This window comes from Strongylocentrotus purpuratus, unplaced genomic scaffold (assembly GCF_000002235.5).
Source record: "Strongylocentrotus purpuratus isolate Spur 01 unplaced genomic scaffold, Spur_5.0 spur5_scaffold_5, whole genome shotgun sequence".
In the NCBI taxonomy this organism is placed as follows: domain Eukaryota; kingdom Metazoa; phylum Echinodermata; class Echinoidea; order Camarodonta; family Strongylocentrotidae; genus Strongylocentrotus; species Strongylocentrotus purpuratus.
In genome coordinates this window covers 36,268,253-36,281,657 of record NW_022145611.1, presented here as the reverse complement: position 1 = coordinate 36,281,657, position 13,405 = coordinate 36,268,253, and the positions used below count along the sequence as shown (strand labels likewise).

The following is a 13,405-nucleotide window of genomic DNA, read 5'->3' as shown; positions in this document are numbered from 1 at the left end:
GCAGGGAAAAGAGAGAGAGAGAGAGAGAGAGAGAGAGAGATGAGAGTAGAGAGAATGAAGGAGAGAGAGAAGAGAGAAGGATAGAAAGAAAGAAAAAAGATAAATAAAACTTGAAACTTAAAACTTGAAACTTGGATAGAGAAGAGAGAGAGAGAGAGAGAGAGAGAGAGAGAGAAGAAGAAAAAAAAGAGAGAGAAATATTCTCATTATGAGTTGTACCGATTATTCCACAATTGGACTAAAATGCATTTCGAAACACCATCAATAATACAGGAATGAAATGATAACAATAATGAAAATAGTGATGTTAATGATAATGATTTTCAACAAAAAGGAAAAAAAACCAAAAAAAAACCCAATAGGCCTAATAATAATAATAATGATGATGGTGATAATGCCCTTTGGTAAGCCATTGATGTACACATTTACCACTCTCCATCCAGGTGTATAGTAAATGGATAACTGGAATAGGAATTCCTTGAATGCTTTGATCAGGGCTAAAGCTGGGGGGGGGGGGGGTAAGGTCACCTTTTTTTTAGGTCAGTCATGGGGGTTTACACACATAAAAATATCAAGGGGGGTTCAACCCCTAACTCCCCCCCCCCCCCCCCCCCGTGTACGCCCCTGGGTTTGCACATCTTCAAGGCCACCGACCCTGAGTTTTGTTTATTGGTCGTCTGTTTAGTTTGTTTTGTATTGTATTCTATGACGTCATTAAAATGTATCGGGCTTCATGCATGCATTAGTAGATTACGTTGCTGATCAAACTAATCCATTTTCGTCAAAGAACATATTTCTGTTATTCTGTCAATATTGAAACCATGCATATCAGGGGATCGAGAATGAGGGGAGGGGGTATAGGTAGCGCAGTAGGCGATGTAAATTTGAATAAACTATAGACCTACAAATGTAGGCCTATAGCTTGAGGCACAACAGATGAAACATACCACAATCCTTATAATACATATCAAGACAAGAGTATCTTTCTTGCACGCTTTATTTTCTAGAATATTAATTGCTTTAGCATTCTAGTCGGGCTTCGTTCAAGCAAAGTTTACCCGGTTACGTCGATTGATTATTGCGTAAGAGGAATCGCGATGTGCGACGTACGTGACGAATAACGGAAAACCGACGTCAACGAATATCACCAAAGCGCCCAGGGAAATACAGCTGTTTGTGGTATTTGTAAGTTTAATTTTGTCATTCTTTGTCAAATTAAGAAATAATCTATTTCACTGCTAACTTTCACCTCATTTTTGGTCAGTGGAAAGGGCTATTTTGAATAGAAACTCGAAATTCATTCACGACTACATTGATATCGCCTGTCAATACGTGTCCCATACATTGACTATTGTGTACCTGTACAAGCATACAAAACTGAACAGTGCAGAGTAATAAAGACAAGTCTCTGTCGTCTGGGAATCGCATAGACCGAATTTTCCGTCTCTTTCGTTCGTTAGCCTCTTATTGGGGTAGGGTCGGCTCTCTCTTTAGAGACGGAAGCCGTTTATACACATGTCCTTGCTAACGCCACGGCCAGTCCTGGTCGTAGCGTTTTGCCCCCAAAATCCCCCAAAATGTCATTTTACCTCGAGCATGTTATATTGTAAATTAGGCCTAGGCTATAATAAATCAGTTCCACTTACCAACTTGACTGAAATAATCAGTTTAATAGTCCCTTTTTAGGAAATTATGGGTCAAAATCGGAATCCATGTTGAAAAAGATTTTCAAAATGGATTTCGATTTTGACCCATAATTTCCTAAAAAGGGACTATTAAACTGATTATGTCAGTCAAGTTGGTAAGTGGAACTGATTTATTATAGCCTAGGCCTAATTTACAATATAACATGCTCGAGGTAAAATGACATTTTCGGGGATTTTTGGGGCAAAACGCTACGACCAGGACTGGCCGTGGCGTTAGCAAGGACATGTGTATAAACGGCTTCCGTCTCTAAAGAGAGAGCCGGCCGACCCTACCCCAATAAGAGGCTAACGAACGAAAGAGACGGAAAATTCGGTCTAGGAATCGCACTGCATCTAGCGCTAGCTGTGTGTGGGATTTTATGATGATGGGCGAGCGGGGGGGGGGGGGGGGGGGGGGGGCTGGTAAGCTAAGAAGTTACACAAAAGTCATCTTATCAGTTTTTATATTAAATCAACTGAGCTGATCAAGAAGAAGAAGTGTATTTTACCTGATGATGATGGAAGTTCAAGTTGAGGCATGAAACTGAAACAAGGATATCATTGACTACAAAATTGGTTCTGATTAATCATTAACTGTAAGAAGGAACACCCTCCCATAGTCCCATTCAAATATTCAATGTTGTGTCGGCCTCTTCTGTTGAAGCCTTTCGCCTCCAACTGATGAAGTCACGATAGGGTACAACAGCTAGAATATATCAAAGGCGGTTGTCATGTCACTTGTACATTTTGAATTATTGGCATATAATATCACATGCACCCTACCCTTAAGACACAAACTATCTAGGTTGGAGGAGGAAAGCTACATCTACGAAAGGAGAAGAAAAAGAAGAAGAAGAATAGATGAAATAGATTTTGATTTAAACAAAGCTATAAAATATAATTGACAGTCACCATTGTGAGAGTAATTGTATTTGGTAATGGAGAGTTGTTTTGTTCCTTTAATTTCATAAAAATAGGTACAAGTTTTGAAGGAGTAAATTCCTAATTTGTTACTGGCACGTTCAGTATTTCCCCCTAATTTTGCTGATTATTCTTGCGTCATTACCTCTTTAACCTAGAGGTCAACTACTTCCACTATCGTCACATTCCCACTCTGACTGTTTTGTTTATGGTCTTGATCTTCATGTATTTTCATACACTTGTGTAGCTTGTGATAATTACCCTCACCTCTCCTGGCAAATAAAATGATGTTTTCAGATACCTCAGTCCCACCAATAAGACAGACATGGACTGACTACAGACCTAACATAATGATACATTACAGTGAAATGACAAAGATTTAGTCAGTTTGGCAGTGTGACTGAGGTTTAAAGGGAAGTGTGTGTTCACATTTCTGTATCTAGTACATACATTGTATATGTTTTGTTGCACAGCTTCCTTTCTTGTTGGTTTAATTAATCCCACTTGCTATTTATTGCAATGCATGTAAACTGGTTTTTATCTTGTCATGGCGGCATACCACATTGTGTGAACTGTGAATAAGGAATTATGAAAGTGATTTGAAATCATTTGATTATAGTATACACCAATTTTAGGTAGAATGGAAGAATAAAGTCCAAGAAAGTTTTCAAAACATGATCAGGACAAAATAAGTGTTGAGTTTTGGTGATCAAATTTGTTGGGGGAGAGTATTGAACTAAATTGAAGCAGTTCTGCAATATTAATAATTAAATCATCAAATGTTGCCTAACTAACAAAATTATTGCTGGAAAGCACATACTCTGAAATTCATAACTTATAGGAGACCAAGCCTTTTTATATGCACATGGTTAGGATGAATACATGTTGCTCAATTTCCCCATCATCCTTTTCCTGTACTTTTTCTACTGAAGTCATTGATATGCTTGGAGTCTCAAATACTCAGTTTAATATTATTGTGTGAGAACATATTTTTATGTCATTACCAGAATATGAGCCATTTTGTGGTATGAATAACCTTACAATAATAAGACATCACAATACTGTAGTGGAATTCCATGCCATTGTTGCAATCTTTATAATTTTTCTCTCCATCAAGTTGTACTAATCCTTTGACATGTATTTTCAAAAGATAATTTTAATTTTGTACATGTATAGGATAATGTGGGCTGTTTATTGCTGTTTTGTCTACAACCAGTTCATTTACTTTCCAATAGTTTCATTTCCATATGGTCTATACCCATCCCGTCTACTATCCGTAAGGTCTAATAATCATGTGTACATGATTATTAATATTTATGATTAAATGATTATTATTATATGGACAGTAGACCAACTGCAAATTAGACTAATTCATTCACCAAATGAACAATAGACCGAATAGGTAATAGACTAATTAGATATCAGGCCAAATGGCTTATTAGCCTAAATATATAGATGTGAACTTGTGAAGATATACATTCAACATATACTTCCTATACCGTAGTCTAATAATCATGTAATGATTGTTAATTTTTATGATTTAATGGTTTGGTAGTAGACAAAATGGGCATTTATAAGACAAAATGCAAATTATACTATTTCATTATTAGACCATATGAACAATAGACCAAATGGGAAGTACATGTAGACTGATTGGATCAGGCCCAATGGAAATATGGCCAAATGGCTAGTAGCCTAACATTACACTGTATATTGATAGATATGAAGACATAAATTCAACATAGTTCCCACTATGAATTTTACCATCAACTTCCTATTATACTGGGAGTCAACATATTTGCAGCAGTAAACATCCTAATGAGATAACAATTGTCGGCCATTAGGCATAAACGATCAAGGATAGTCCGTGTCAATTTGTATTAAATATGAAACCTGCATGAACATGTACATGTACCTGTTAATCTGTTTTCTCTGTATATAGTGACAAAGGGTAATAATATGTTAAGTAGGGCAAGTCATAAGATGTGAATGCCAATATGTCAAGGATACCACATCAGTATGCTAGCCTTGTGTAGTAGCCTTGTAAATGTACAGGGTTATCTTTGCAAAATGTAATTTGATCATGTACAATGTAGGCCAATGTATATTCAGATTTAATTGAAGCATTTTTGTGCGTATGAGGACAATTACCCCCTGGACAAGCACCCCCGTGGACCATAGAATTTGTACTGAGTGACAATCCTTTTTTGTTTTTTTGACCTATTGACTTTTTGACCTTCCATTAATTGTGTTTATCTTCCTGAAAGAAACTGACTCTATTCAGCATTGAAAATGTGTGTACAGTGACTGTCAGTATGAATGTGTAGTTTGCCTTGGCCTGGAAGTACACAATGTTTACTTTTAGAATACAATGAATGTAGACTTCTAGTACATTGTACACTGTACCTCTAGATCATTAACACAACTTGTTTCAATTCCTCTCTGTCTCTGTGGCAGATATGTTTTATGCAGATTATTTAGGTACAAAGTAATTCGGCTATGAAACAGCTAATAGGAATATTACTGTACAAACCAACGTAGGGACTATTCATTCTGCCAACATATAATTTATGTGATGCATCGTTTCATTGTCTTTTTTTACTGTAGAATCCTTCAGCAACAAGCAGTTGAAGACAGGTGATCCTTTCTCATGTGATGGCACAGTGGATTGTGCATACAGATGGTGGACCAAGAAGGGTCAACCATGCTGCAGTCAATGTAGGTGATCTGATCTATTCTTTTGGAGGTTATTGTACAGGAGGAGACTATGAGCGCAAGAACCCAATTGATTCATTTGTATTCAGTATTGGTAAGTTTTTAAAAAAGTTTCTTACCGGTACTGGGACTTAACTTTCCCTTAGTATTTCTCTAAAGTATATTATACATACATGTACACTGTGTCTGTTTTTCTTGAGCACTCTTGCATGTTTTGGTGATATATCTAATTCATTTGTCATCTACAGTAAATTTCTTTCATGATTTATTCATTCATTCTTTCTTTCTTTCTCTCTTTATCTCTAATTGAATTCTCTCTGTGTTTCTTAGTTTCTTTTATTATACAATAAAGTAAAGTACATGCTATAATATTGCACATGTTATATGGCAAAGAGAATATGCATTTTGTGCTGCATCAATAATTGTGAAAACATGAATTTGGATTTACACATGATTCTCTCTTTTGTTTCGTAGAATGTGACCATGTATATGGAAACCAAATGAACATCAATCAATCAATTGAACAAACACATGTACTTTAAGTTCACTAACTTTTTGAATATTTTGGTATTTAACCCCTCTTTTTTTTCTACTACAGGAAGATTAAAATGGTCTAAACTGTCCCACTCCAATGGTCCCAATGAATGCCCAAGACACATCCCTTTCCAGAGGTATGGTCACTCTGTAGTGGTTTACAACGATAAGATCTACCTCTGGGGTGGCAGAAATGATACATCCGGTGCAGACAATAAACTCTACAGCTTTGATACCAGTAAGTTATCACTATCTACCTTCAACTTTGGTGCAGTATATTATATGGCAGCATTAAAAAAAATACTTAGTTGGTCGGCAAGAGCTCTTTTAGAATTTGTTATTTGAAAATTGAGATTTTTTATGTGCCCTTTAAAAAAATAATCTGTTCTCTACTTAATACCGGGTTACTTCTAGTGCTATCCAGAGCTAGAAATTGACTGTTGAATGTACGGTACATGAATTCTTATAATTTGTTATGATCATATGATATGAATTTATTATTATTATTTTTATTGTTATTATTATCATTTTGTTATTATTATTATTAGTAGTATTAGTGTTATTATTATCGTTATTATTGTTATTATTATTATCATTATATGTCATTGTTTGGTGATGGTCACACTGCAGAATCTATGTACCTTATTTGACCTTCCAGAAACTAATCGCTGGACCCTTGAGACACCTACAGGTCAGCTACCTGATGCTACAGATGGACATTCAGCATGTGTTATTGGACACAGGATGTATGTCTTTGGTGGATTCATAGACTTGGTATGTAATACATGTGCTGCTATCTATGTCAATGCTATTTAGATAAATTAAATCTATTTCTCATTCTTGATAAAATATGTTAATCTAGACATATACATAAGACTGCAGGTTAACAGAATGAACAATTATGCAGTTATTATTATTTTGTTTCAACATTGTTCATTTATTTAATTTTGTACGTTTTGAGCTATATATATTCTTAAATCCATACTATTACAGCGTTACAGGTTAAATGTAAATTATTAGTTATTGTTTTGGCACAATTTGGATATGCTGGTAGTGCTTTAATGTCAGAAAAAATAACTGCTTGTGAAACAATGATATGGAAAATAGTTTTGCGGTATACATGTATGATGTGAACCTTTAAATGCCAGATGTTTTCTGAATTTCGAATATTGTAACCTTGTGCACTCCTTTTAACAATTATTTACTGGTAGCCATACTTTCTATACTACATTTTGTATACCATTGCATGTTGCTAATATTAAACTATTTTGGTTGTATCTTTGTCTTGATTGGTTTCTCCAGCTTCAGAGTTACTCCAACCTCACATTTGCTCTGGATTTTAGGGACATGAAATGGACATTATTAGATCCAAGAGTAAGTCAGTCTACATTTTACTTTACTTTCTAATAATAACAATAATAATAATAATAATAACAGGTTCTTGTATAGCACTCATGTCAGTCAAATTTGACCCTCCTGGGGCTCCTGATGATTTTGTACTTCTTTTTAGTGTTGTCCCTTTAGAGCTTGGTTCAATTGATTTCAATCCCAACAATTGATTTTACTCTGTGAAATGAGGCAGTAAGGAAGTCTAATTTTTTTTAAAGGAATAAGGTTCAGAACAGAATATGGTCTGTCTTTAATAGATAGTGATTACAACCATGCTCAGTTTTAGTCAAGGTTTTCTCACCCTGCAAAGGGTTTGTGAAACAATTTTTGTTTCTGTGACATAAACAAAACCTCATCAAGTAACTTGCATATTTACTTCTTTCTCTGTATTCATCAGACATCTTTCTTAATGTTAACCCTAATAAGGCCGGGGGGGGGGGGGGGCATTATGGCCCCCCTCCACAATTTTTCTGATTGTTCGGGAACGCATACGGATGGCGCCCCCCTGCTCGCTGACTTTTTTCTTTTGAGTCTTGCGCATCTTCAAAAAAAAAAAAATAATTGAAAATCGGACGTACAGTTACAAGGTCACGTGGCCTTTTGTCTTTGTCACAAATCACAAAAATCGCTCATTTTTGTGATTTGTGTACAAAACATACAGAAATGTCATTTTTCTTAAAAAAAGATCAAACAATGATTATTGGGTCTTGTTTAAAAATTAGGTGGTTGTTTTAGGAGTCCTAATAGTTGAATTGTAGTAAGGAATGAAATAAAACAACAAAAACAATAAAATACATAAGTTAAAAAACAATGAAATACATAAGAAATTTTCAAAACAAGAGATAACATAAGGAATAAGCTGGCTCTTCCAATTTTTTTTGTCATATTATTATTCCAAATGGTCTAATGAATATATGTAGTGAAAAAGAATGCTTAAATATGAATAATATATATGATTTATGGGTAAAAATGTGATTTTATGACCTTATTTGCATAAATTACCATAAATATGCAAATAAGTGTATTTTTCAAAAAATTGAAATTGCCATATTATTCTATACACTTCACTTGACATGCATGCAAATTTTCACAGAGATCGACCGTTTGACGGCCGAGATCTTTAGGGGGGGCCATAATGGCCCCCCCCCCCCCCCGGCCGTACTAAGACCTCAAATAGCCTGGCCTTTTTAGGGTTAAAGGTAACTTTCAATGTCTGATATGTACATGGTGATGGTTTACTGCATGATTTGAAACGACTAAATATCAAAATTAGTTCAAGGGGAAGTGACAAAAGGACTTTTCAAGCATCCTCTCATTCGTTACATCCTCCCTTGTAGAAGCAGATACCTCACTGGAGGGACTTTCATACTGCCACACCGGTAGGGGATCAGATCTTTGTGTTTGGGGGTCGTTCAGACAGATCAGGTCCATGGTACACCGGGCAAGAATTCTACTGCAATGAGCTGAAAATGTTTGACATCAGGAACTCTGATTGGACATCACCCAAAGCAACAGGTACCCCACCTATTGGTAGGAGAAGTCATTCAACCGGTGAGTAAATGTGGAGGAGTTATGGGTTTGGATCCTGGCAAAATTCATTTATAAAATATATTGCATCATCAATTTGTTTTTGTGCTTCAAGTGAAGAAAACGGATACCTTAAAGCGAAAAGAAAACAAATCTGGAATATTCAAGCTCTGTTACCCTGTATTACCCTGTGCATATGTGAATTCCAGGGAAATCCAGTGTAATGCTGTTCAAAAGGCTCTTTCACATTGAATGATGAACTTGCAAAAGTGGCCTGTTTTTGTTTAATAAGGACAATATTGTTTAGATGTAGATGGTAAGCTTCAAATTTATTCTGAAGCCTACATCCTAAATATTTAACACTGCAGCTAATCTGTCTCTTATGTAGTGGTATCATGATAGGGATGAATATGACCTGTTGCCTACAGTATCCGGCTGGTTCATGTATTTAGTATTCAGGAATAGGAGTATTGAGCAGCAAATGTGTTTGAGTGATCCTGATTTATAAGATGTGTATGAAATTCCTTCTTGTACTTATATAGTAGGTGAGAGCATTGTCAGTTTTTCATATTGCTTAGAGGACTTCTGTATTAAACCTGGAGCAATTCTCATTGTTTTCTCTTTTTTTTCTATATAGTATTATATGACAACCATTTAAGCGTGTTTGCTGGCTTCAACCACACCATTGACACACACTTCAACGATGTACACCAGCTAGACTTGTCAACGTTTGAATGGAAGAAGCTCCATTGTAAAGGAAAGGTTCCCTGTAAGAGAAGGCGTCAATGCTGTGTCATGCATGGAGATAGGATGTTCATGTTTGGGGGAACCAGGTAATTCCTTCCTTGCCTTGTTGTCCATGGTAGCTACAGTACATAGCATATATGTTGACACATTTTTTGTCCTGTTTGTAAATGTTGAATCAGTCCCTTTTCTTTGATAGATTTCTGAATTTGATCACGGCAGAAATAGTTTTCTTAGGGTGAAATGGCATTGCTCTTACCAGGTAACATATACCACAAGTTGATGAAAAAATATTGTGGAAAATATATTATCAATCAGTTATCACAGGATTGTCTATATTTTTTTTAATTATTCGGACAGACTGTTTGATTCCATTTAGTGGAGAAATTAAATTAAATTCTGAGTGTAATAACTAATAACTTATATGTTTTATTTGTTGTTGTTGACAGTCCAAGAGAGAAACAAAATCCTGGTGGGAGTATAGGAGAGAACCTGATTGATCTAGCTGACCTTCATATTCTTGATTTTGGTAAGTTAATCTCAATCAAATCAATGCTGGCTTGTTATAGATGCAAGGCCAAATTTTACAATCTTTGACCGATGATGCACGAATGAATATTGATTCTTTTCTATTATTAAAAGTATCTCTATGTAATTGCATAGTGTGGAGACCAGCAATCGCTGTCAATTGGTTTAATCACTCAACTATAGACACAAAGATTGTTGGTTTGTTCCTAATTGGCACAGCTTTTATGTCCTGAGCAAGAAACTTTATATATATATTGCTTCTCTCCAACCAGTTGTTTAATGGGTACCTGGTAGGATGTAAAAGTTTGTGCAGTTTGATGAACTTCTCTAAAAAGGTTCCTGGCTAGAATGCGCCCTAGGGAGTGGAGAAGGTGCATAGGCAAGCCTGAATCCAATGACCTTGATAATAATGGTTCTTTAAAGCGCCTCCAGACAATTAAGACTTATCAAGTACTATCTAAATCCAGAACAATTATTGCTGTTATTAGTATTATTTTTATTTATGCATTTTTTTAATGAATTTTTGTAACTCTCTCTCTCTCTCTCGTAGATCCCTCATTGAAAACAATGTGTCAGATGTCCATCATTAATGAGAGGATTGATACCACATGTCTTCCTAAGACTCTAAGGTAATCATTTACAGTAATCCATACTTTGTTCCCCACAAGATAAGCCTCCCTCATGAATCTGCCTGAACCCACTTCTGACTTTGGTTCCATGTGCAGATTTATGTTAATTCTGTATCACATACATACTCCTTTATATGTGTTAGGCCAGAGAAAACGATGGGTAAATTTTTTTGGGGTTGATTTTATACATTCTTGCTGTATACTAATTATTTTTTATAGGTGCGTGGTACACTTAAGTACATTGTGTTACTTATAAAGTCAAGGCAACAATCATGACCTTGACATTTAATCAGCAAATCTGATGATACTATTCATAAATAAATATCCATAAATTTCAATTTGAAAAATTGTTCATATGAAACAGCAGTATGTACCCCAAAAAAGGAAGTCATAATTTGATTTTGTAATTTTCATAACTTGTATTTGTCTATTTTGTTGAAATAGATGGGAAATCAATGCCATGATCTCCAACAGTGATATAACACCCCTGCCATATGAAGCAACACAGCAGGGCTGAACAAAACAATCCTCTGAACTGAGCTGTAACCATCCTATCGCTGCTTACACTCTATGTACTCCGCTGTAACTGCAATTGGATATTATAGGGCTTTTGTCATCTGCATGTAACTGAAGTCATTTTTGTTCTGGCAGTCCTTCAGAGAGATAGAGAGAGAGCTATAAACCAAAATGGAACGAAGCGGTTATACAATGCAATTATGGAATTCACATATTTGTAGTTCAGAAGGTAAAAGCTGAAGGTAGTAGTTATAACCTTGTGTAAATGACTTGAATGTGTGCTGAGTACACCATGTCTTTATACATTAGATGAGCTTGTGTACACCCACCCATAGGCTTTGAGGTTGGGTCAATCTCATCTAGTCTCATGGGGAGTATGTAGCTGTTTATATGAAACTACTGCAGTTTACCCACTTGTTGCATTGTAGTCTGGAAGAACATTGACACCAACAGCAAAGAATGACAAAATTAGGCTGTAAACAAGTGATGTATCCCAACACTGAAATTGAACTTTCAAAAGTTGTATGAATTAGGAGCATCTGTTTCGAAAGGAAAATACAACTGGTCTTTTTTGTTTGCCCAAATGAAAAGCATGTGTACTTCTTTTGCAGCATTTGTAGTTTTAGAGTATGTTCACTCTTATAGGCTGTTTTAAGAGCTCTCGCTGAGTAGGTACATGATAAAGAAGATATTAAGGTATGGTAAATTGGGGACACCTAATATTAATTGGTGTGCAATTTTCTAAAAAGAGAGGGAAGGGCAGAAACAGATTTCTCAATAGTATGTGCATTGCTTTTTATTGTATTTGCAGAAGCATATTTTCTGTATTATCAATTCTTGCTGTGAATTTCGGGTTGAAGCCAGTGTGAGTTTGAAATCTTATACACCTGATTTGACTGGATAGTTTTCAGGGATTGTTATTTGGGGGAACTGTGTGCCAAACCAAACGGACAGATGTACCTTCATTTCTGCTGATCATCGTTGTATGAGCATGAAAAAATAGAAAGATCAAATATATACAGTTGCATCTTACTACTGTTTTTACTCTCCTTTTTCATCTCCTTTTTTGTAATACTTTAAAAAAAAATCCAAGTCTCATTCTCCTTGTGTAGGGTATTTTTTTAGTGGATATATTTTTGACAGACAATTGTTAGATTGCAGTGAGCCATTTGGTGACTGTGCTGGGGAAAAGAAAAGTTAAAAATAGAATCGACATCATGGATGCAATACTAGTACATAATGTTAGATATCTCTGTCATATTAGCTGTTTAATCTAGTCAAGGAATCGACTTGGTAGTATATGTTTTACAAGCATGCCAGAAAACAAGTTGAGTTGATGTAAAAATGAGAATAGAAATATATACCATCAGAATATATAAAATACAATATATTTGCAACCTTAATCCTAAATTACCTAAGCCTAATGTCTGATGTGTTGTGTCGGCATTAATTGTTCCTAGAACCATTTCTATTTTAGATAACATAATTCTGTAAAAGGTCAGTAAAATTGATTCACATACACTGTGCATTTATTTGTTTTGTTATGCTGTAAAATCAAAGCTTTTATATCTGTATATCCAGACATATTAGAAAGATTTATATTTTAGTCTGTAAAGCTTTTTTGAAAAGCTCATGTCATTCTGTGTTCAGGACATCTTGTGTATTTGATTTGTTCTGTTAAATATACTATGTTGTATGAAATAATGGTTAAAAGAGTGTGCTATAAGTACATTGCATGATGTAAAGTATTACAAGGTTGTGTTATTTCCTTGACCTAGCTCTTAGCTGCAGTATGGTACATGAATCCTTGCCCCAATTGCCGATGTCATTGAATATTGCTCTACTGAATGTCAAATCAGAACATCACCCAAATCCTATTGGTTCATTGAACTGACCCTGTGAAAGGTCATAAGTTCAGGTCAAATCAATCAGTTTATCTAGGTTAGAGTTCATGCATGGCTAAATTTAGACTGGAATTATTGACCAAGCATCTGGAAAGAGAAGCTAAAGCTTGGGATAATTAATCTACATTGAACCGTTATAATGATAGTAGAGAAGTAGAATCTTTAGCATTTACTACGCAAGGAAAAATATAAACACATCTAATTGCATTATATCAAGAATTTGTGTTTGTTAAAACAAAGTGTGATTACTGCCAAAGAGGGGTAAAGGGGTCGAATAGTCCATGATAATATATCAGGGAGAGATTTTGGTAAG

The 13,405-nt window shown here is 35.3% G+C and overlaps 1 protein-coding gene across 1 annotated transcript; it reads left to right on the top strand.

The window, feature by feature from the left end:
- The first annotated feature begins 1,076 nt into the window (after positions 1 to 1,076).
- On the top strand, positions 1,077 to 13,308 carry LOC756807 (kelch domain-containing protein 3). The gene is made up of 10 exons (XM_030999399.1): positions 1,077 to 1,185; positions 5,214 to 5,415; positions 5,920 to 6,093; positions 6,514 to 6,629; positions 7,158 to 7,229; positions 8,582 to 8,795; positions 9,409 to 9,604; positions 9,965 to 10,044; positions 10,594 to 10,672; positions 11,117 to 13,308. The coding sequence occupies exons 2-10, from the start codon at positions 5,262 to 5,264 to the stop codon at positions 11,187 to 11,189; spliced, it is 1,158 nt and encodes a 385-aa protein (XP_030855259.1). The 5' UTR covers positions 1,077 to 1,185; positions 5,214 to 5,261; the 3' UTR covers positions 11,190 to 13,308.
- Positions 13,309 to 13,405: the final 97 nt, after the last annotated feature.